General features: G+C 37.0%; 3 protein-coding genes and 1 non-coding gene across 4 annotated transcripts; 3 read left to right on the top strand and 1 right to left on the bottom strand.

The window, feature by feature from the left end:
• Positions 1 to 798: 798 nt before the first annotated feature.
• LOC120637008 lies at positions 799 to 4,445 on the bottom strand. Its single transcript, XM_039908588.1, is given in 4 exon segments — positions 799 to 867; positions 869 to 1,011; positions 2,613 to 2,840; positions 4,094 to 4,445. Coding segments are annotated over 4 exon segments (792 nt in total).
• Positions 1,189 to 1,262, top strand: Trnai-aau. The gene has a single exon. It is a non-coding gene; the product is annotated as a tRNA-Ile (tRNA).
• A 1,538-nt stretch (positions 4,446 to 5,983) lies between the features above and the next one.
• On the top strand, positions 5,984 to 10,677 carry LOC120637227 (adenylate kinase isoenzyme 1-like). Its single transcript, XM_039908949.1, has 5 exons — positions 5,984 to 6,114; positions 7,301 to 7,522; positions 7,831 to 7,989; positions 8,908 to 9,048; positions 9,945 to 10,677. The coding sequence occupies exons 1-5, from the start codon at positions 6,079 to 6,081 to the stop codon at positions 10,182 to 10,184; spliced, it is 798 nt and encodes a 265-aa protein (XP_039764883.1). The 5' UTR covers positions 5,984 to 6,078; the 3' UTR covers positions 10,185 to 10,677.
• A 2,430-nt stretch (positions 10,678 to 13,107) lies between these two features.
• LOC120637007 lies at positions 13,108 to 16,766 on the top strand. The gene is made up of 5 exons (XM_039908587.1): positions 13,108 to 13,146; positions 13,577 to 13,870; positions 14,778 to 15,056; positions 15,972 to 16,165; positions 16,568 to 16,766. Exons 1-5 carry the CDS (start codon positions 13,108 to 13,110, stop codon positions 16,764 to 16,766), a joined length of 1,005 nt encoding a protein of 334 aa, XP_039764521.1.
• Positions 16,767 to 21,218: the final 4,452 nt, after the last annotated feature.

Here is a 21,218-nt window from a genome sequence, read left to right as displayed (position 1 = left end):
GTCTTTATGGGTTTTATGGAGGGTAGAGGTAAGGAGAGTCATCTTATATGGGAGAAAAGTTGAAAAAGTGTCCAGTTGTTGCGCTAAATAACAGTTCAAAAATCCTCCACAATGGTGCTGGTGGATGCACAGGGTATGGTATGAGTGTAGCAATCGTAGATGAATTGATGTATGCCGAGTTAAAAAATTTAATGTCATTATCGACTAAAGTAGTTAATTATTGAGAATTTCAACAACTTACGTTGTACAAAATATTGTGGTAAATATAACCTTACTTCCTTGTATCTCCATACTTCCTTGTTTATTTTTCAAGCCTACTCTAACAATATTTATATTTGGCGCTTCTTTTAAGAGTTACCCTGATGCAAATGTGGCGCCATCCTAATTTAATACATTTTGACGACACTTTTTCATATACACAGATGACTCTCCTTACCTCTACCCTCCATAATGGGTTTTTAGTAATTAGGTCAAGCGGGTGCAGAGTGTGTCACAAGCAGTTATGATAATGGAATGAAATACGAATAGGTAACAATTTAATTTTAATATAGTTAACCAAGAAAAGCATTTCACCACAATATATATTAATAATCTCTATGGACAGCAGCTACTGTTCCTTCAGTGCCTGAAAAAAAACAAAAATATTAAGTACCTACATGAACAAACAATAAATCGAATTTTATAGCTTCATAATATTATTACATTTAATGACCTAGGCCTACTTTATAGCTTTTCTAACGGATTTAATAGCACCCATAACTCCTTGAATAAAATTCATAGCAATGATCATTAATTGAACTAACCATTTTGTAGTCTTTTAGGAAATATAGAACCTCTTTTGTAAGGCCCTCCCGGTATAAGTATAGTAAACGCAAAGTGCTTGAAAATTAGCTTTGCAGGAACTAGTCTTCCACGTGCGGGAGCGGGTGAGAACCACGCAGGTCATGTTGGGGCTCCTGCGGGGGAAACCAGGTGCCCAGGCGCGGTACGTATTACAGTCCAACGAATCGACTGAAAAAAAAACGTAATGATTATAAGGCGCAGTATGCTGATTTTTTTAAATTCCTATTTTCAGATTTTCATGTTTTTAAAAATAAATAAATAAATAAACTTACAACGAATTTAAAAACATTCTTTGTAAATGTCTTTTAAAATAGTTGATCGTTAGTTTCAAGCCCTGACTCAACCGGCCCATTAGCTCAGTTGGTTAGAGCGTCGTGCTAATAACGCGAAGGTCGCGGGTTCGATCCCCTCATGGGCCAAAAATTGTTTTTTATTTTTGTTATATTAGGTATTCCTGTTAACTTTTTTTTAACATTTCTAAGGATAGTATTTATTTTAACCTGGGGTTTAAGATGCTGGGCCTTCCATGCGCAACAGTAAAATGTACCCATGCATTGGCATGCCAAAAACGACTTCATGTTGATGACCGAAAAATACAGTTATAATAATTATTATATGCGATAGTGTGTCAGGCCAAGTTCAGGAAAATGAAATTAGGTTTTTTAATCTGTACAACATTGCTAAGCATAAAAATTATAAAAAATACATAATTATAGTAATAAATAAAACTGGGTCTAAAGCTACAATTTTTATCCAATATGCTCGCTTACAATTTTTAATCCTACCGCGGGAACTATTTGAGAGATCGCTATAGAAAGTAGATACATGTCCTTTTCCATAGCACAGGCGACATGCATACGAAATTTCAAAGCTGTCAACATCCGGAGTAACAACATCCACACTTGCATTTATAATTTTAGTAGGATTATGATATTAGTAGGACCAGTTACTAAGTTACACTTAGTAACGAGTCCTATATACCTGTATAGTATAGTTATCTAACTCCATATTCGTATAAGAATCAAAATTCATAAGAACCCTCATCGGTAATTATTAAGTAAGAATACGATTTGCATAGTAAGTAGGTAAACCTAGTGAAATGGATTCGAGACTTGTGAACTGTCAAAGGACTATTGCACGCCTCATAAGCGAAGCGTTGAGGTTGTGCTCTACTCTCGACATTTCAAAAAAAGCAGTTTTCTCGAAACTGAAATTGATTTTTTGTTATTTATATTGCACTTACAGGTTAATTTGAGTACACTAATATCAAGTCAAATAATTTGTCAGGCACATAAAATACATTTCAATAACAATTTTTTTGTTTAACATAGTAAATAATAACATTAAACATAATCTTTTCTGGACGTCCGTGTATGGACGGGTGTATGTGGCATCAAAATTGGTCGAAAAAATGATCGTATCGGAATATTTTTTTTTTAATTATCTAAAGTAACACACGACATAATTTCTTAGTTAATATGAGCGTTCAATTCACTGTCGTTAAATTTCCATGTAATTATTCTAGCTAATATTAATTATAACTTTCAATGTACAATCATTATGACATTCCCGTGTCTTGTTTACAAAAAATGAATAAAAATTAATATGCAAAAAAAAATTTGTAATGAGCATTGAAAGTTTCAGTTAAAAAAAAATTCAATTTTATTGTGAAAAAATGAGATTATGAGGCGTGCACTTTTGGATTTTCCAAATTTTTATTTAGATTATATTATGACTGATTTGGGAAAAAGGGTAAACTCGTAACTTACTATTGCTGTAAAAGACGCTATCGTTTTTGCTCCACATGCCCACATAAGCGGCACCAACCCCAGCGGTAGCCAGCAGCTGGGACAAAGCATCAGTGCGCTGTTCGCTGGTCACATCAGCGAGGACTCCGCTGAAGTTCCTGCATGTACCTTGCGCCTGAGTGTAGTTACGCCTTTTGGGCAGCAGTATGAACATCCCTGTGGCCGGAACGCAGGTAGAATTCGCGTTAGCTGAAAAGAGAGACAGTTCCATAAAATCCTAAACATTTTCTCTTTTATGACAGTCTGGTCGGAGATACAAATCCAACCGAACCTTAGTGACACTCTCAATAAGAGGAGGCCTCAACGCCATTAACAATATCCTTTACGACCGTGACACCGTCCGAAAGCCCGTCACTTCAATCGTCGCCTAGGCTCGCCATCAAGCCCGCGTTACGATAAACTTATTGGGGTTAATCAGCTACACACAATCGGAAAAAAAAATCGCGTTAGCTGAAAAGTAAAACAGTTACATAAAATCCAAAACTTTCTCTCTTTTATGGCAGCCTGGTATCTATGGGAACTAATCCTCATTTATCAGAGATTAACTTTGGGTGGAATGCAGGTAGAATCGCGTTAGAGGAAAAAGGCACTGTTATGAAGAAGCCGAAATCCCTTTTTTCTCATAGCATCCTGGTATCTATGGGAGCATTACCATGCCATTACCGGGAAAATAACTATGGCTAGCAGGTAGCTCACGTTAGCTTTAAATAAGTCACAGTTATACAAAATCTCCCGTGTCTCGGAAAGCAAATCCGTAATTTCCGGTTATTATCATTGTGACTGGTGATAATAGTCGCTAAAGCCCATCGTCCCGAATTATAGCAGTGTGGTGGGTCTATGCTCAGCAGTGGGACGTTATTAGGCCGCGGATGATGATGATGATGATGATGATGATCTAAGAAAACCCAGAACTTACCTCTCATAGATGCCTGTTATCCGATGGAACTTATTGGTTACCCTAATCTATTCCCGACAACATTATTCCGGCCCGATCGCAGGTAAATTTCCTTTTTCAAAAAAAAAGTAACAGAGATTCATAGCAGTTTTGTATGCAGAAGAACTTACTCGAACCCTAACTTATCAAGAAAAACGTAGGCTGGTTTATTAACAACCGTTCAAATTAAAAAAAAAACAATAACGACAAGCCTGCTTGAAAGCAAACCGCTCCGCTGTCACCTCTGACCTTCTAAAGATTGTTAAACTGTAAAACGATGTTGAAAAAGAGCGATCTGCTGAAATTCTAGCCAGTAGAATCTGTCCTCCTAACCGGTGGTAGAATCACTACAATAGACTGACTCGATGTTTCAAAGTGCTTATAATCCCGGCCTACTTTAAATAAGTGAATTTTTAATTTTTTTAATGAATTAAAAAAAAAAGAACTCAGAGCTTAAGAAAAATAATAAGAAAGAATATAAACAGTTACCTCTGCGCATTCAACTTACGTAAAGGTTTCCCATAAATGCTGTAGTAGTCATATCTGGTGTCATTAGTCAAAGACAAGCCCCCTTCAGCTTCAGCACATTTCAGCACTTCACATGTATATTCCAATGGTTCGCCATCCCTATACGTCGTTTCAGGGCTGAAGTTCAAAGCCAGAGCCTTTTTCTCTATGCCAAGTCGCTGGCAACTGGCCAGGGAAGAAAAGTTCGCCTTGGCAGCAATGCCAAGTGTGGAACGGTGGCATCTCTCGATTAAATTGTATTTGGGCACGTTAGGTGGTGAATCAACTGAGCATTTGTTATCAGCCGTTGTTTTTGTTAAAATAAAAGTTGTTAATACGTATTTAAAAAACATCTTTTATTTACCTAGTGTTGGTAGGTTAAATATACTGGCGTACAAGTGGAAATAATATTCAAAAAACAAATGTGTATTAATAAACGGGGGTAAACTCTCCTATTCCATGTTCCAGTGATTTAGCAGGTGGGAACGTAAATTATATCTCTCGTCAGGGGACATAATCGGGGGATATAATTTTTATCTCCCGCCCGTGCTAGCCCTGCAGGAAAGTAAGATACAAATTACTAAAAAGTTTGAAAAAAAAAATTGGATTGAAATTAGATTATTGAAAAATGAAATTTACGAAAAACCATTATAATTTCCTGGGCACATAAACAACTATCATTGCACTATATAAAGCCTTGTCGATTAATGAATATTTATTATTTCTAAGGTAGTCGTAATCACTATTATTTATAACTCGAGAGGTATTAATCGCCGTGTGGTGGAGTTAGAATACAGTTGTCTCTTCCCCCCTTCTTTCCGCGGGTGTCATGCGATACGACCAAGGGAATATAACGGAGAACGGGAAAAAACAAAAAAAAAATGCGTTCTCTGTAACTAACGTATACTGCGATCACCCGTCTGCTCAGTGAGTATGGGCAAAAATTCCAATGGGGAGAATTCTTTATGCAATGGACTGAACCACAGAATTAAGAGCATACAGAATCCGTGTACACGACTAATATTGAAGCATCAAAAACCACTCCACTTTAGTAGTGTTTCCCGAACAGGCGGTTAGTAAACAGCGGTTAACAGTCATTATTTTACCTCTAATGTTCTAAACGTAAATACCATAAACTCAGCAATATTAGATAAGTTTGTGGTTCGACGTTAATCTGACTGTTGATGGACTTTTGCACTAAAAAAAAGTGTTGGTGTCGCTCTCATAGTAGTTGGCTGTTTGTATGGGTGAGTTCTTTTAAAATATTATAAGGGTTTAAAATTTTCAATATAATAATCCCGCCCTTTTCGTCAGACAATTTCTCCTGATGTTTTATTAGTTTTCCTAAATAAATAAAATAGACACCTGACACTGGCTAATCTGTGAAAAGCCAGAACAAAAAAAAAGATATCTTAAGTTTTTTTAAAGAAATTGTTTTTAGTCACGTTCGTTCTAGAATGCTAAAAAAATATTAGAAACTGTTGACGTTCCTGGACAGTTAATTATGTACTCTATGTTGAGTTACGATTAGATGTGACGCGAAAAATTATTTAATGAAGGTTCTAGTTGACAGTGATTGCTATGTCCTACAGCAAAATTACACTCGATGGAATTACAAATTGTGATATTTCTGATAATAATTGATTGCACTGTTGGTCTTTTAGACTTCCATTACATTTTGTATTTTCCCCTATATTTTACTGAATACATTTTGTAAATAGCGCGCTAGGCGAAAGGGCTTGACTTCATTTCTACCTTTATGTAACCACTCGCCCCTGCTATGAACAAAACAATACTGGCCAAATTGAAATGCATCCTCCTTTACTGCAAATCGAAAACCGTCAAAACTCTAGACAGTTCATTTCGAAAAACTGTCAAATATTCAGAAAATATGTCGTTTTATTCCACAAACATATATTGAGAAATACTGTTTATATTATAATATACAAACGTGTCGTTTTAGTTAATAATTTATTTATAGACAAAATGGGTTGTTTCTATTCTAGAGAACCAATCGATGAGGTGAGTGATAAAATTATGGTCCTAAAAGCCCCCACCCACAGATTTGTTCCGAATTCTGTGCCCCGATTTCGTTATCAAGATTTACTTATTTATAACTTATCATATAGCTGACCTCCCGTTTTACTACGCAAGTATCAAGTACATAAGAATTATCAGGTTCATATGCTCTGCCTATGTTTATTGTTATTTATATGCCTCCCCCGGAAACCTCTGACTGTAGAATTTGGAACTGCCCTACACAGAACTATAAGCAGTGGATGCCCATTTGTTGCCATGATGATAAAACAAACAGTCACGACAAATCAATGAAAATCATTTCAGAAATGAACACGTACTGGCTGGAATAAATTACTTTCGCTAATATTACTGCGAAGTGCAAAATTGCATTCGTAAAAGGATCATACAGTCGTTTGTCAGAAATGTTTTGATCTCTATTGAATAAGTCAAATGAGTTAACTCACTCATGACTGCAAACACATTTGCTATTAAGGAATTAAGGCCAGTAACACTAATATCTCCGATGATAACAAGGCAGAACATTTTATCTTCGACCAAAGTAAATTCATTCATAAATGGTTGTAACAAGATACATATTCCAACGTTTGGAGCTTGACCCGGGAAATCCCCTTTTCTGCTATAGTTATGGCGATACAACTTACCGTGCCTTACCAATTCTAGGCTCATTAGATTTGGGACAATGAGAAGTTGGCTGTGTAAAATTAAACCAGCCTAAATGAAAAAACAATTTCAAAATCATACACCAACATATGATATATTTAGGTCCACTTTAAACTTTTAAAATAATTACTCTTTTACTATTTTAATCCTTTCCCTTTTTCCTTTTTCTCTTTTGAAATCTTTCCAAATAATCCCAAACGCCCGATGCCCGCGCCATCTTTTTCCTCTCCTTCTTCTTTCTTTTCCCCGCGTCACTTTAGTCGCTAGTCCTTCCAACTTTCGTGGCAGCACTCTTATCAAATGTCTCCAAATCCATGACTGTTTTTATTGAACTAAGGTCATGATTAAGGTCTTTTATAATTTCTATATTCATTTTATTGATTTGCATCTCGCATAGATAATCTAGCTTAGAATGGCATTTTACTTTGACGATAATTCAAGTAACCTTACAGTTGCAGCACTTTAAGCTTGGTTCAAAATTTTATGGTTTCATTTCGTTCGAAACTAGGTCAACTTAATGTACGACATGGCACCCATAAGGCATCTACCGGTCATCTTTGTTAACGGGGTGCCCGGAGCGGGTAACCAGACGGTGGCGCAGACGATATCCAATATAACCGGGTACACGATGATTAGGCCAGGGGAGCTGGTGAGGGCCGAAGCGGAGAAAGACACGGCGAGAGGACGTCTCATTGCTGACAAGTTACAAGCTAAGGAGGATATACCAGAGGTGAGTTAAGCTGCGACTTAAGGACTATTGCTTTTACCTGTAGTGGCATGGCAGTTGGTGGAGCTATCTATCTGGTAAATTCCGTTAACTTCCGTTAATTCTGATCTTGCAACTCACCGAAACCATACTCTCGAGATTATGGCTTATTGAGCTGCGGTGAGCAGGTTTAGGTTAATTTATTACTTATTTTCAGTATTGCATTGCATCTATTGTATTTTGGGAAATAATTCGAACAGAAGAGGAAAACCAGTCGAAAAATTTGAACTAAGAAACTTTTGGGCGAACTAAATGATTAAATTTTGTTTCAGCAATTAACAGTAGATATGATTAAAGAGTCGATGCTACAGCATCAGGACTCCAATGGTTTTATCCTGGTAGGATTCCCGAAGAATCCTCGGATGTCGAACATCTTCAACAGGCAAGTTAAGTGGCCAGAAAAGGTTGTCGCACTGGAGGTCGATAATGAGGTATTTAGGTTATCTAAATAATCTGAGAAGATTATTCCAATTTTCAATATAAATAATAGTTAAAAAAAAACTAAAAAATACGATTTTTGTAGAAAACCGAACTAATAATAAATTTAAATTAAGAATAGTGTAAAAAATTTCAATAAATATAAATTAATAATAATATGAATAAAAAAAAAAATATTTTATTTAAAAAAAAGCGTGGGATGCTTTTTAAGATATTATCAAAATAATAATCACTCTTCTCATATCTGTCAATAAAATATTTATAACTATTGTCACCATGCACCCCACGCTTTTTATACAATATTTTTTTATTTTTATTAGTGTTAGTTAGTTAGTTAGTTATGAGAGGAGAACCTCCGTCCTGCCTGTAAGGGTCGGGAGGTAGCAATAAAGCTTTTTTTTTATTCCTCTACAATTTAGCCCTTCACTGCAATCTCACCTGAAGGTAAGTGATAATGCAGTCTAAGATGGTAGAGGGCTAAATTGTTATCGGTTTCTAAGCGACATCGCACCGGAACACTAAATCGCTTAGCGGTTCGTCTTTGTCGGTACGGTGGTAACTAGCCACGGACCAGACCAGAGAAAATAAAGAAATTATAATTCCCAAATTGCCCCCCCCCCCCCCCGGGAATCGAACCCGGAACCTCCTACTTAAATTTACAGCGCTCACCATTGCGCCACGGAGGTCGTCGAAATAGCAATAAAGCTTTTCCACCACGAGGGCCAGCGTGGTTGACTGTGACCCTAACCCCTTCTCATTGTGGGAGGTGAAGGTAATGGGTTGATAGGAACTCTGAAAAGTGTGACCCTAGAGGATCGAACTTGGACCCCCAGAAAGGAAAGCCAAGGCCGATCTACTAGATTATCTCGACATATTCGCATCTTTTCAATATATTATTCATTGCCTCACAGTTGGCAGCAACGAGGTTACAAAGCAAACTGTCGGAGCTGGGCCGGCCCGAGTCGGAGATCAACTCGGCGAGGAAGATAGTCCGGGAGGCTGCGCACAAGGTTAAGAACGTTCACAAACGGTTCGGTGGACATGTTGTCACGGTAAGTTGACTGTTTGTGTGTACCATTGATACTGATGCACGAGACTAGAAGTCGCACACTAGAAAGCGGTTTATGTGATATAATATATAAATACACTAGGACAATACACACATCGCCATCTAGCCCCAACGTAAGCGTAGCTTGTGTAATGGGTACTAAGGTAACTGATGAATATTTTTATGAATAACATACATAAATACTTAAAATATACATATAAACACCCAGACACTGAAAAATATTCATGATCATCACATAGACATTTTCCGGTAGTGTTTTGATTTGGGGTTGATTCCCGGCAGGGGTGATTAAGGTATTTGTAATTTCGGCTAAATATAATGCCTAGTTACCACCCTACCGACACACGCTCCGCTAAGCGATTTAGTGTTCCGTTGCGATGTCCTGTAGAATACTATAAGGGGTAACCTTCCCTAACCGGTTAGCCCGCTGCCATCTTAGACTGCATCATCACTTACCACCAGGTGAGATTGCAGTCAATGTTTGTTTGTATTTGATGTTTTTTTACTGTTTGTTTGTTTTTTAATGTTTTCTTCAGCTGGACAGCAGCGATAACCCGAAGGTCTTGGCGACAGCACTCAAAGCGATCCTATATATATATAATTAATTAATAATACATATTTATATATAAACACCGTGTAAATAAAAAACCGAAATAATAATTAAAAGGCTATAGAGGTTCTTTATTTACAATATATACTTTATATATATATATATATATAGAAAATAGTAAAAGAGCTGTTTATTATATCTCCTGCAAAGTATGTTAATTTGACTTAGTAAAAAATATAGCCATAAACAGTAAACCATTTACTCAAAACTATTAGCGGGATAGTAAATACACATATATTATGTTTTTTTACTCCCAATGTTTTCTTCAGCTGGACAGCAGCGATAACCCGAAGGCCTTGGCGACAGCACTCAAAGAGATCCTCTCGGACACGATAGAGAAGGGAAAGAGGTCACAAGCAGCAGAACTTCAACCACCTGCCGCAGCATCAGCCCCAGCGGTCTTCAGCAATTTGCCCCTTCCAGATACTGCACCCCCTATTGATTTACCCACTTACGAAACAGTAACAGCATGTATTTTACCAGTAGACTTGTGTACAGAAGAACTGTAGTGGTTTACCAATAGTGTTATAGTTATTGACCGCGTAACTAACATTGCTAAATACCATTTGACACTGTTAAATATTGCATTATTAACGCTTAAAATACCACGTCACAAACACGGTAGAATACTGTGAAACTTGCACTATCAAATACCGCGTAACTAGCACTGATAATGTGCGGAAGTTAAGTTTTGATATTTTTTTTAAGGACGTTAAGAAATATAAATTAAAACAACTAATAAGCTAAGTTATGCTCAAATTGGTGTTTTCGGAACCTCAAGTGTTCTACTTTAATTTAAGTAACGGCACGCTGTATTTCCATCACTATTATTTCCTGCTAATTTCGACTCAGCTATCAGTGTGATGCACTGCCTTAAATGCAAATATTCCTAGGAATAACAAACAAATAACAAACTACTAGTAGTTTGTTTACAAAACCTGTCATTATCAGTATTACTGCAGCGGCGTGCATAGAGGGTATGCACAGGGTATGCAGATGAGGTAAAATGAATAAAATCTCCTATGGTATGCTTTTTATAACTGTTACAAAGCCTATCTTTAAGTTTCTTATAACTGTTACTGGAGATTTTTTTCGAGGAGAGTTAGAAGTAATATAGCATACTATTTATCCCGACTTTAAGCTCGGTTCCTTTGGGAGAGGGGATGAGTGTTTGACGATTATTACACCATAACTCCGACAAATTATAACCGATTTAAATAATTATTTTTGTACTATAGAGGTCATAACATGTGTTTAATTTTGCCCAAACTGTGGTTGGAGATAGAGAACAGAACTCCTCAGCGGACAGCAGCAAACCCCTCATTTAAGGCTTAGCGATACTAAACACTTTAAATTGTTTTAGATCTTCAACTAAATTTAATGCCACATCAAAAAACAAAATCAAACGTCGCGAGCAACAGCTAGTATAATTTAAAATGAAAAAAATCTCCAGTACGAGTTAAAAAAAACTTAACTTGGAGATTTTCTTCATTTTATCCAATTTGCATAACCTGTGCATAGTGAGCGCTGTTCGCCTGTTATAATTTGAGAATTTTTACTGGTCTGATCTGGTGGGAGGCTTTGGCCGTGGCTAGTTAACACCCTACCGACAAAGACGTGCCGCTAAGCGATTTAGTGTTCCGGTGCGATGTAACGATGTAGGGGTATGACTACCATACTCCATAACAGGTTTGCCCGCTACCATCTTAGACTGCATCATCACCACCAGATAAGATTGCAGTCAAGGGCTAACTTGTATTAGAATTTAAAAAAAAAACGATCAATGTTAGTTACGCGGTATTGGACTGCTATACTGTGTAATTGTTATACTGTGTTTGAATTTTGCTATATTACATGTTATATTTTAATAAATATGGAGTTTTATTTTACGCTACTTCCTCGGGGTGTGGATTACTAAGCACTTGTGTTTGACTAGGGTCAGAAGGTACAGAAGATACAAAGTAGAAAACATTCAAGATCACATGCAATAAACAGACATACCTACATAATAATTATTATTGTCAATTAATATTTTTTTTCCACTCAGCTTCTTGCTATGTGTCGCTACCAAATATAATACTCAGTGAAAAAGAAGCATTACAAAACTTTATTTTAGTACTTTAAAAAAAAGGTCACGGTTACAACCTTTATAAGTAATCCTTATTGAGACAATCTCTGACCTCTGTTATTAAAATAAAAACTTTATTTATTCAAATCAACCCATAGAATGCACTTTTGATATGTGGCCATTTTTTACATTGTAGTGATTATGTTAACTCCGGTTCCAAACGCGCCCCGCTCTAAGAAGCTCACAACAAACTTAGCTCGCTATTATTTTTGTTATCACCATTTCAAAATATCACTAAAAAATATTTAGGAGCTATTTAGTTAGGGAGCAATATTTCATTGCTACGTTTTGTCAACATTTGTATCATCAGTGTGCACCTCTTACTAATTAAAATCTTTTTGTAACAAACCTCTTTGCTTTCCTAATAACCCTGTCCTAAAAGTTTTCTTTCTTTTTTTCAAATTTCAAATTAGGCTTCACCGCGACAAATGACATGCGTCGTTATCAATTGTCATTCTCGAACGCGCACCGATTTTGAAAACAAAAATTTTGAAAGAACAACCAATGTTCAGTACATTTTTAGCGACCACGCGCTGCAGGTCACGGGGGTTTGGATTTCTCTTAGCATTTCTATATAACTCTGCTACCCTGGAAGCTATTGCCACGTTCCGGAAATCGGTCATAAAAGTCATGAAGATTAAATTGCGTGAGTTCAACAACTTTTTACTTTTGTATCGAAAACTTTTGTATCAAGTGCCATAGCTTTCTTGACAAGGATTTGATATGGCGCAAATTCGTCGTAGCTACAAAACTTTAGTGTGACTTTTAAACTTAACTGAATTGACAACAGTCAAAGTTTTACTGTCCTTTTAACCGCGTAGGTTATTGATCAGTATTAGCAGTAGTAACATACTTGTATTAGGTACCAAATCAGGTACCTAATCATCAGTACATTACAGGTATATTTCGTCATATTCACGCATAACTGTTGAAATTATTAATTATTCCATATTCCTCATATACCCAAGGCAGGCGGCGGCGGTCGGTCGTGAAAAATTTGCCAAAACAGAAAAGAAAAATTACACTTTAAGTTTAAGAAGACATGTGAGAGGAAAATATATTGATTAAAAATTGAACGTTATATACCTACCTATTGGTTTTTGTTAATCTAGCAAAGATTTTATGCAATGGAGGATGACTCTTTATGTTCTAATCGAGTGCAGTGACCTCACAAGGATTCGGTCCCCGGCAATTTAGTAGTATTATAATTTCAGATTTTTTCCATAATCAGTGCAATAACTAGATTTTGCCCTCGGAACCGTTAGTTTTCCCAGGATAAAATATATATTATGTACGTTTCCACGATGCTAGTTATCTCTATACAAAATTTCCCCAAGATTAACGTAACTGTGAGGCAGTGAATAGGTTATATTTAACCACAAAATTATGAACATACAGAACGCTCATTCAGCCATTATTGCATCCAGTGCATTGTGTCCAAAAGCTGTGAAAACGCCCCGCGCATGTTTCACTTCACACCCGCGGAATCAGCTCAGAAAATTTTTCCACTCTCCCCATTCTATGGTAAACGTTTAGAACATTAGAGGTAAAATAGCTAAATGGAATGAAGTGACTAACCGCCTGTTCGAAAAACACTAGCAAAGTGGAATGGTTTATGATGCTTCAATATTAGTCGTGTACACGGTTTGTGTACGTTCTTGATTGTGTGTATTTAACTATGCAAATATTTATGTGCTCCCCATACAATACCGTATTACTTTTGGAGGTTAAAGTTAAAGTATCTCCATTTTTTATATTAGTATGGATACCTAGTATGATCTGTGCTACATTACAGCTCGAGATCGTTTTCCATCGACATCTTCAACTGAGGAAAACGAAATTATCCACAACTGGGAGAATGATGTGCGTCCAGTGAACGTACTGCAACCCCGGCTGCCACCGCCCCAGACCATAATCGTCGGCTCGGTGAGGAAGCGCCGCGGCAACCTCCCGAAGAGCTCCGTGAGGATTCTCAAGAGATGGCTCTACGATCACCGGTATAACGCCTACCCGAGCGATGCTGAGAAGTTAGCATTGAGCCAGGAAGCTAACTTGACAGTTTTACAGGTAGGTAGACCTTTGAGAGCTTCTAGCAGTGGGTCAATGGTTGGATTTCTGCTGGAGGCTAATTTTGGCAATATGTCATATTCAAATTGACTCGTACCTTTTAAATTCCTCTCTTCTACTAAAGAGGAGGCCTGCAGGGTGATTACGTATCCCGCGACAGGCTTGCGACGGGCGTAAATCTTGCAATCGCTGCTATCAAACGTCACTTTTCCACACAGTAAATAAACAATTTTAGGCACTTTAGTTATTAGGCAGAGAAGAACTATACTACATACTATTACACATACATATCGTTTATACTATTACATATATATATGATAATATATACTATTAGGATGATCATTAAATTGAAATTGGCTCTGGTCTAGTCTGATAGGAGATCTTCCTTTCCACTTATTTTTTTAGGCGATGTTATTCCAATTTAAATCATTTCATATGTAATTCTTCATAGTTGGTTTTGAAATGTTTCTACCGTCTAATTGGAACCATTTATATTGTGGAAGTTCTGGTGATACTATTTGGAGGTTGAGAATGCAACTTTTCTGGTCGCAATATTATCGCACATAATCGTATCAGTGAATGCACATATCAGTTTTCAGAAGTTGGTGTGCAATTAAATATAACTTGCTTCACCGGTGAAGAAAAACATCGTGAGGAAACCTGCATGCCTGAGGGTTCTCAAAGGTGTGTGGAGTCTTCCGAACCGCACTGGGCCAGCGTGGTGGACTACGGCCTTAACACCTTCTCATTGTGGGAGAAGACCCGTGCCCAGTAGTGGGCCGGGAATGGGATGATGATAACGATGATGTAGTAACGTGATTTATCCTAAATTGTGACTTATCGCCCAATTCGGGTTAGATAACGATTAATTGGAAAAAAGAAATATAATAACTCACAAAAACGACAGGTGTGCAACTGGTTTATTAACGCGCGCCGTCGCATTCTTCCCGAAATGATTCGTCGAGAGGGCCACGACCCTCTGCGATACACAATCTCGCGTCGCGGGCGCAAACAACCCGGCATGGGCATGGTCAACATGGGCGTTGGGGTCAACATGGGCATGGTGAACTTGGGCAGTATGGGCATGAACATGAACATGGGCCTGGGACCTATGGCCTCCACTTCCGGCATGGGGATAGTTCCCGGCAATGTGAGCGTTGCTGGATGGGAGCATGTGGACGTTCAGGTATTTAATGCTTTTATAAATGTAGCTAGCTGTTGCGTGCGACTTCATCCGCATTAGTTTTCTTTTAGAGATCTAAATACAATTTTAGAAAACAAAATTAAGTTAAATAGTGATAGTTAGATATATTCCCGGATCATTTTTTTGGTAATAAGGAGCCCTTTAATTTCTCGGAATAAAAAACATTTGTTCATAATTCTGTGCTTTAATTATGTAATACATTATTTTTTATGTATCATCAATAGTTTTCTCGGTGCACGCCGAATATTGAATGTTATGGAAAAAAAATTGCTGATTTGGGTTACATTATTGCAATTTTCTTAAGGATTTCCTAATTTTTTTTTAAATAAATCCTACCCTATATTACTTTATTATACATTATCTTTTGGCGAAGAAATTGTTAAAATCAGTTCAGTACTTTCAGAGCCTATTGGGTACAAAAAAACAAATAAAAAAATCTTTCCGCTTTATAATATTGGTAAAGATTTACTAATTGAGAAACGTCTGCAATGGACAGGCGGCAGGCGGATTGGCGTTCCTTTAGAACGACCATTCTATTATTACTCGGCGACCTAGCAATATCTAAAGTTAAGTCCGTTTTAAGCAATTACATATGGCACGGATAGGGCACTTTATTAGGTACGCGTCGCGTGTCGGTCTTTTATCTTCAATAGGGGTTTCACCTAAACAATTAGAATGTTTTGAATTCGTTTGTATGGAAAAATAAATATGCTTCTTTTGATATAATATTTTTACAGGGTGATTCCTTGTGAAATATACTAATGCATCCTTAAACATTGTTTCGGAATTAGGTAACACGTTGTATAATTTATACCCTTACTCGTTTTTCTCGCACATTTAAAGGTTGGATTTATGTTTGTGCAATAAAGAGAAAGTAAAAGTGTTTTATCGCAACAGACTGTCTCCGACCACGGCCCTGGGCACGACTACGGGGACGGTCTGCTGGTGTACCGCGAAGGCGACGAGCTTGGGGAAGCGGAGGAGGGGTACTCCAGCGCACTCAGCGAGGAGGAGGTCAAATACGACCCCTCGGTGTGGCAGTCGGTCATTCGCTACGGCCCCGACCAGGACTTCCATTCAGAACATAGAGGGTTAGTGTGCACTTTCGAGATGAGCTGTGTGCTACGAAGGTCTCAAGTTGCCACTTACGTGATGTCGGCCATCTTGACTTTTTTAGATTTAACTTCAAAATCATTAAAATGCAATATTTTTTAATTACTATACTTACTTATTTCATGTTTATTTTAATGGATTTGATCATCATCATCATCGTAATTCGTATGTACCCATTAACGGCCTACTATAAGGCAATGGTCTCCAGCAAAGAGAAGGGTAAAGGGTTAATGTTATTGATGCATAAAAATTATTAATGTTCAAACAGTGGCCTTAGTAAAAAAAATAGAATTTAAAAATAATTTCATTTTAATTTGATAATCAAGGCACACGGCATACAGTCAAGTTTTAACATATTTTGACTTCTTCTGCAATTTCAGCGCAACAGTGGTAACAATGACAGAGGACGGGGGTGAGATCGTAACAGGAGACGTGGGTGGCTGGCAGCCACATTTAACTCAATTGACAGCTCACCAGCAGGTGAGTGACCCTCCTCCGACGCCTCAGCCGTCGGTAGCAGTGGCCCTTCCGCCGGTGGGCGTCGAACTTGAAGTCGCCACCACTGACATGTGGTCTTAGGAACCCGATGCTAACTTGCTTATTCGCTTATTATATACTTATTCTGGCAAGTTTAGGGCGTGAAATTCACTAGCAAGTTTATTACGACCTATAATAGACTTATCACCGGTGTAACTAAATTTTATAATAACCTAACGGGTAGATCATCTAATGGCGATGCGCTTTGAAGAGCGACTCGTGATGGTCTTGCTGTTTCGGCGCATTACCACAGCTAATACGAAGGTTATTAAGGACTACAGGTGGTGTATGATTTAAGCCGACGCTAAGATACGAGGTCAATCGTCATGATAAACTTGCTTGAGCAGATTCTGCACAGAGTTTGAATTATTACTGCGTAATTATACTGTTAGCAGCTAATGCACAGTGTGAAGGAGGATACTTTGAGACGCAGCTTCGAGCTGTCAATGGCATCAAGAAAGCATGTAGCAGCAAACTAGCAAGTTCCTACGCTAGCATCACTCCATTGATATAATTCCATATAAATATTGGAAGCTTATGCATTATGGCAGTTATGCAGCCGCAAACTATAAGTCTATACGGCATTAGATTAAGTAGGTACCTTAACATATCGTAAAGTGTACTGCTTTGTCAGAAAAAAACTTTTTACGAGATTGCTTCTAGTAGGTACAGGCATCTTATGAAAAGATAATATTGTTTCTGCACAGATGTAATAACAATTTTGTGACAACTTTGAAAGATGTTGCGAAAATGTATCTTAAATGTCTAATAATTCTATAGATGGATTAAAAAATGTGTTGGCTTGTTTATTTAAAAAAAAAAATCACGATCACCGTTTCACCGAATTATTAATTATTAAAAAATTGTTATCTACAACAGCACACCAGTATTACGTTACTTAGTGTCAACCCACCGCACGGTTTTTAAATAATGTCTTTCTTTTTTGCTTGTTTGTTCGTTTCAACTGGGGTTCGGATTGCGCAACTTAGCACGTTTTACAATCGCTCGACTTCGTCCGTAAGTCTTTACGAACGAAGTCGCATCTCGAAACGACTTGGAATAGTCATACGAATTGTTCACATGATTTAAATTTACGTTGCATACACGGAACAAGTGTTTATATATTAGAAGCGCGCCTTGAGACTATAGTTTAAACTTAAATAAGGCGACGTCGGTGTTAAAGCATGTCTATATATTTTGTGGACGTCGGTAAACGTTGTAAAGACATAAATCAAGTATATTATACAATTAATATGCAAAACTACACGTAAGGAAATAGTGATTACGTATTTATCGGAGAGACGATTGTTGTGTTGTTGTCATAATAAAGAATTTGTGACTCTAAATGTTTTTCATTTTTTAATACAGATAAGTAGTTTATTTTGTAATGTTTTAACGCCGGCATCACCTGAATGTTAATTTTTTTCTTATTGTGCAAATATCTTGGTATTTTTAATTTAATTAAATAATCAAGAAGATTAGTTTCGTTCGAATTTGAATTTATTTTTAAACATTTTAGTTTGTTCATATATAAATTTTGTTTATTCTCGAGAAATATGCACAATTTGAGTGTTAAGACAAAAAACTAAACTACCCGCTAGTTTAGTAAAACATTGGGTCACTTCAGGTGGTGCCGCCGGAGAGTGAGGACAAATTCAGATGCTTGTACTTGCTTGTGGAAACTGCGGTAGCTGTCAGACAACGCGAAAAGGAGCAAGAGGATATTCTGCGACTAGTTCATGATAGTTAATTTCCATGAACTAAGTTTTACAATAGTGACGCAGGGTACTTTGCTGTAACTAAACCGGTTCTTCTCGTGGTATATGTATATGTAGAAAGTCTTACCCTCGGTCCCCAAAGTTGTGTTTCGGGGACCGTAAGTTCACCTGTTTGTAACTAAAGTTTCAAATTTGTACAATGTAAGAGATATTATGAAAATTAAGCTTAATTTGCTATACTCCGCGAACAGCAGGAGAATCTGTATGGTGGTATTTATAATTACTTCAATCCATGCGTAGAGGGTACATTGCCGAGGATCTGTTTGATGTGGAGTTTACGGATTAAAGTAATCATAAATTCACCATACAGATTCTCTTGCTGTTCGCGAAGTATAGCAAATTAAGCTTAATTTTCATAATATATTATGGATTTCCGCAAAGTAACGCCTGCTTCTATCCAATACAGTGTACGAGAGTTTGCGCCAGGAATCTTCCCACGTCAGTTTTATCCAAATGAAAGCTTCTATAATGGCGTTAGTATAATACCTAAGTCCCATACCTTTGAATCTAACGCTGTGCAGCATTATCAGCCATATGCATGTCATGGAACATAGTACTACGTCAATTCTACTCGTACAGCTAGGTTAAATGCGCCATGAGCAAGTGAAAAGAAATACTCGTAATAATAAGAGAACCAAAACCAGAATAATATCATTTAAGTTGATTCTTTTAATAAGCAAATAATTATAAGAATAAGGATAGATACTTAATATTAAGCCAGTTTGTATTTTAAGCCTACAAAATTGTAATAAAATCTTTTTTTCAAGACAATTTTTTTAATCGCAATAACTTTACTTAAAAACTCAAGTGTTACAGTTACAATTTATAAAGTGGGTAGGTAAATAATTAAACTTTTGATAACTATAAATTCATATTTGCCAGATATTTATGTTCATGACATTGACTTGGTGGGTATTTTGATATAAATACGACTGCATTATCGATGCAACGCAGTCCTACAAGGACTCGAACGATGCAAAGATACCTTCCGGTGTCTTAGCCGTTTATCACAAGGGCCTTCTTCCGATCTCATGTTTGTAAATTGACAACTCTTCCTTTATATTACCACAAGTCAGTACTACCACAATACTATTACATTCATCTAGTATTTGTTAAATCACAGAAATAATTGTATACTCTACACTCTATGTCATTAATTATCAATATTTCGATCAAAACTATTTTAAAGATTTTTGTTTAAATTGACAAACAGCGATTCGTCGCAAAAGGAGCGCGCTGGTTCTTCGAGAATGTTCCAAGATGGCGATCCTTTTTCCCGCTACCATTAACGCGACGCTCTGCTAGTTTTTTTTCATTACACTACAAGTTAGCCCCTGACTGCAATCTCACCTGGTGGTAAGTGATGTTGCAGTCTAAGATGATAGTGGGTTAACCTGTTAGGGAGTCATAGGTTCCCCTAATCGACATCACATCGGAACACTAATTCGCTAAGCGTCACATCTTTGTTGGTAGGGTGCTAACTAGCCACGGTCATAGCCGGACTATACCCGAGAAATTTCAGATATTATAAATTCCCAAATTGCCACTCACCGTTGCGCCAGAGATATTGCCAAAAAGTATTTATTTATTTATTTAGGAAGCCAACGTTATATACAATGTTTTAAAATTATTATAAACATAACAGTAATATTCTGAATTTTACATTGTATACACCACTTACAGGCTAACTCTGCATGCATCATGAAATATAGACGTTCTTCAATATACAGAACCTAAAACTAAACAGATAAATTTAAAAAAATATATATAAAATAACTTTGATAGGCCGTAGTCACTCTAAACATTGACGCGCCGTCCTACTTTTGATGTGCTAGACCATTCTTTGAAGTTATAATATATTTTTATCCTTAACATTATAATAGGATGTCTTTTATGAATCGAAAGTATGTAATAAAACGCAAAAAGGTATTAAGATCCGTAGTTATATTTTAATTAAAAATGGAAACCAGGGCCTTATCATAATCGCTTATTCTCATGACTCGGGCGTTTCAGTTAGCGGAACGCATTTATCGCGGGGCTGTAGCGCGTGTGTTAGGTATAAAATATAGAAGGTCGTCGCATCTGTTACTTTCCCACCGCAGCTTGTCCACGTAGGGCTGAACTCACACAGCACAGCTAGCATAGACAGGAGACATTTTAATCCCCAGGAAAAAGACAAATTTTTATCTTCTCGCACAGGTTTATCAACTCTACGAGTTCTCTCTCTCTCTCTCTCTCTCTCTCTCTCTCTCTCTCTCTTATTTCCAAGTGGCGCACAAACGGAAATAATATTCAAATAATTCGGGGGGGCTTCATATATGCACAAAAGCACTGCCTACCCTACAATTAATATATAACTCGTATAGGAGGAGGATTTATGCCGTTTTATGCAATTTACCCGCTGTATGCATACCCTGATAAGAAACCTAGTGCACGCTACTGCTGTTGCCGTGATATAACCGTGGGATATAAGTTTTGTCTACTGCCTATGCTATGTGCAGAAAATATATGTTTTTTGACTTTATGATTTAATTAATAGAATAACTAACTAAAAAAACAAAATTTGATAATTCTGTAGCAAGGACTGGTCAGTGCCCATACTAAAGTCCATTCAAGGTTATTTTGACATTTGTCATTAAGCTGGTAAATTATGAAGTCATCAGAATATATTTAAAAATAATTTATTATTAAATAAGAATAAAAATGTAATTGATCA

This window comes from Pararge aegeria, chromosome 3 (assembly GCF_905163445.1).
Source record: "Pararge aegeria chromosome 3, ilParAegt1.1, whole genome shotgun sequence".
NCBI classification, from domain to species: domain Eukaryota; kingdom Metazoa; phylum Arthropoda; class Insecta; order Lepidoptera; family Nymphalidae; genus Pararge; species Pararge aegeria.
The sequence above is the reverse complement of the archived record's forward strand: the minus strand, read 5'-3'. Positions and strand labels throughout refer to the sequence as shown.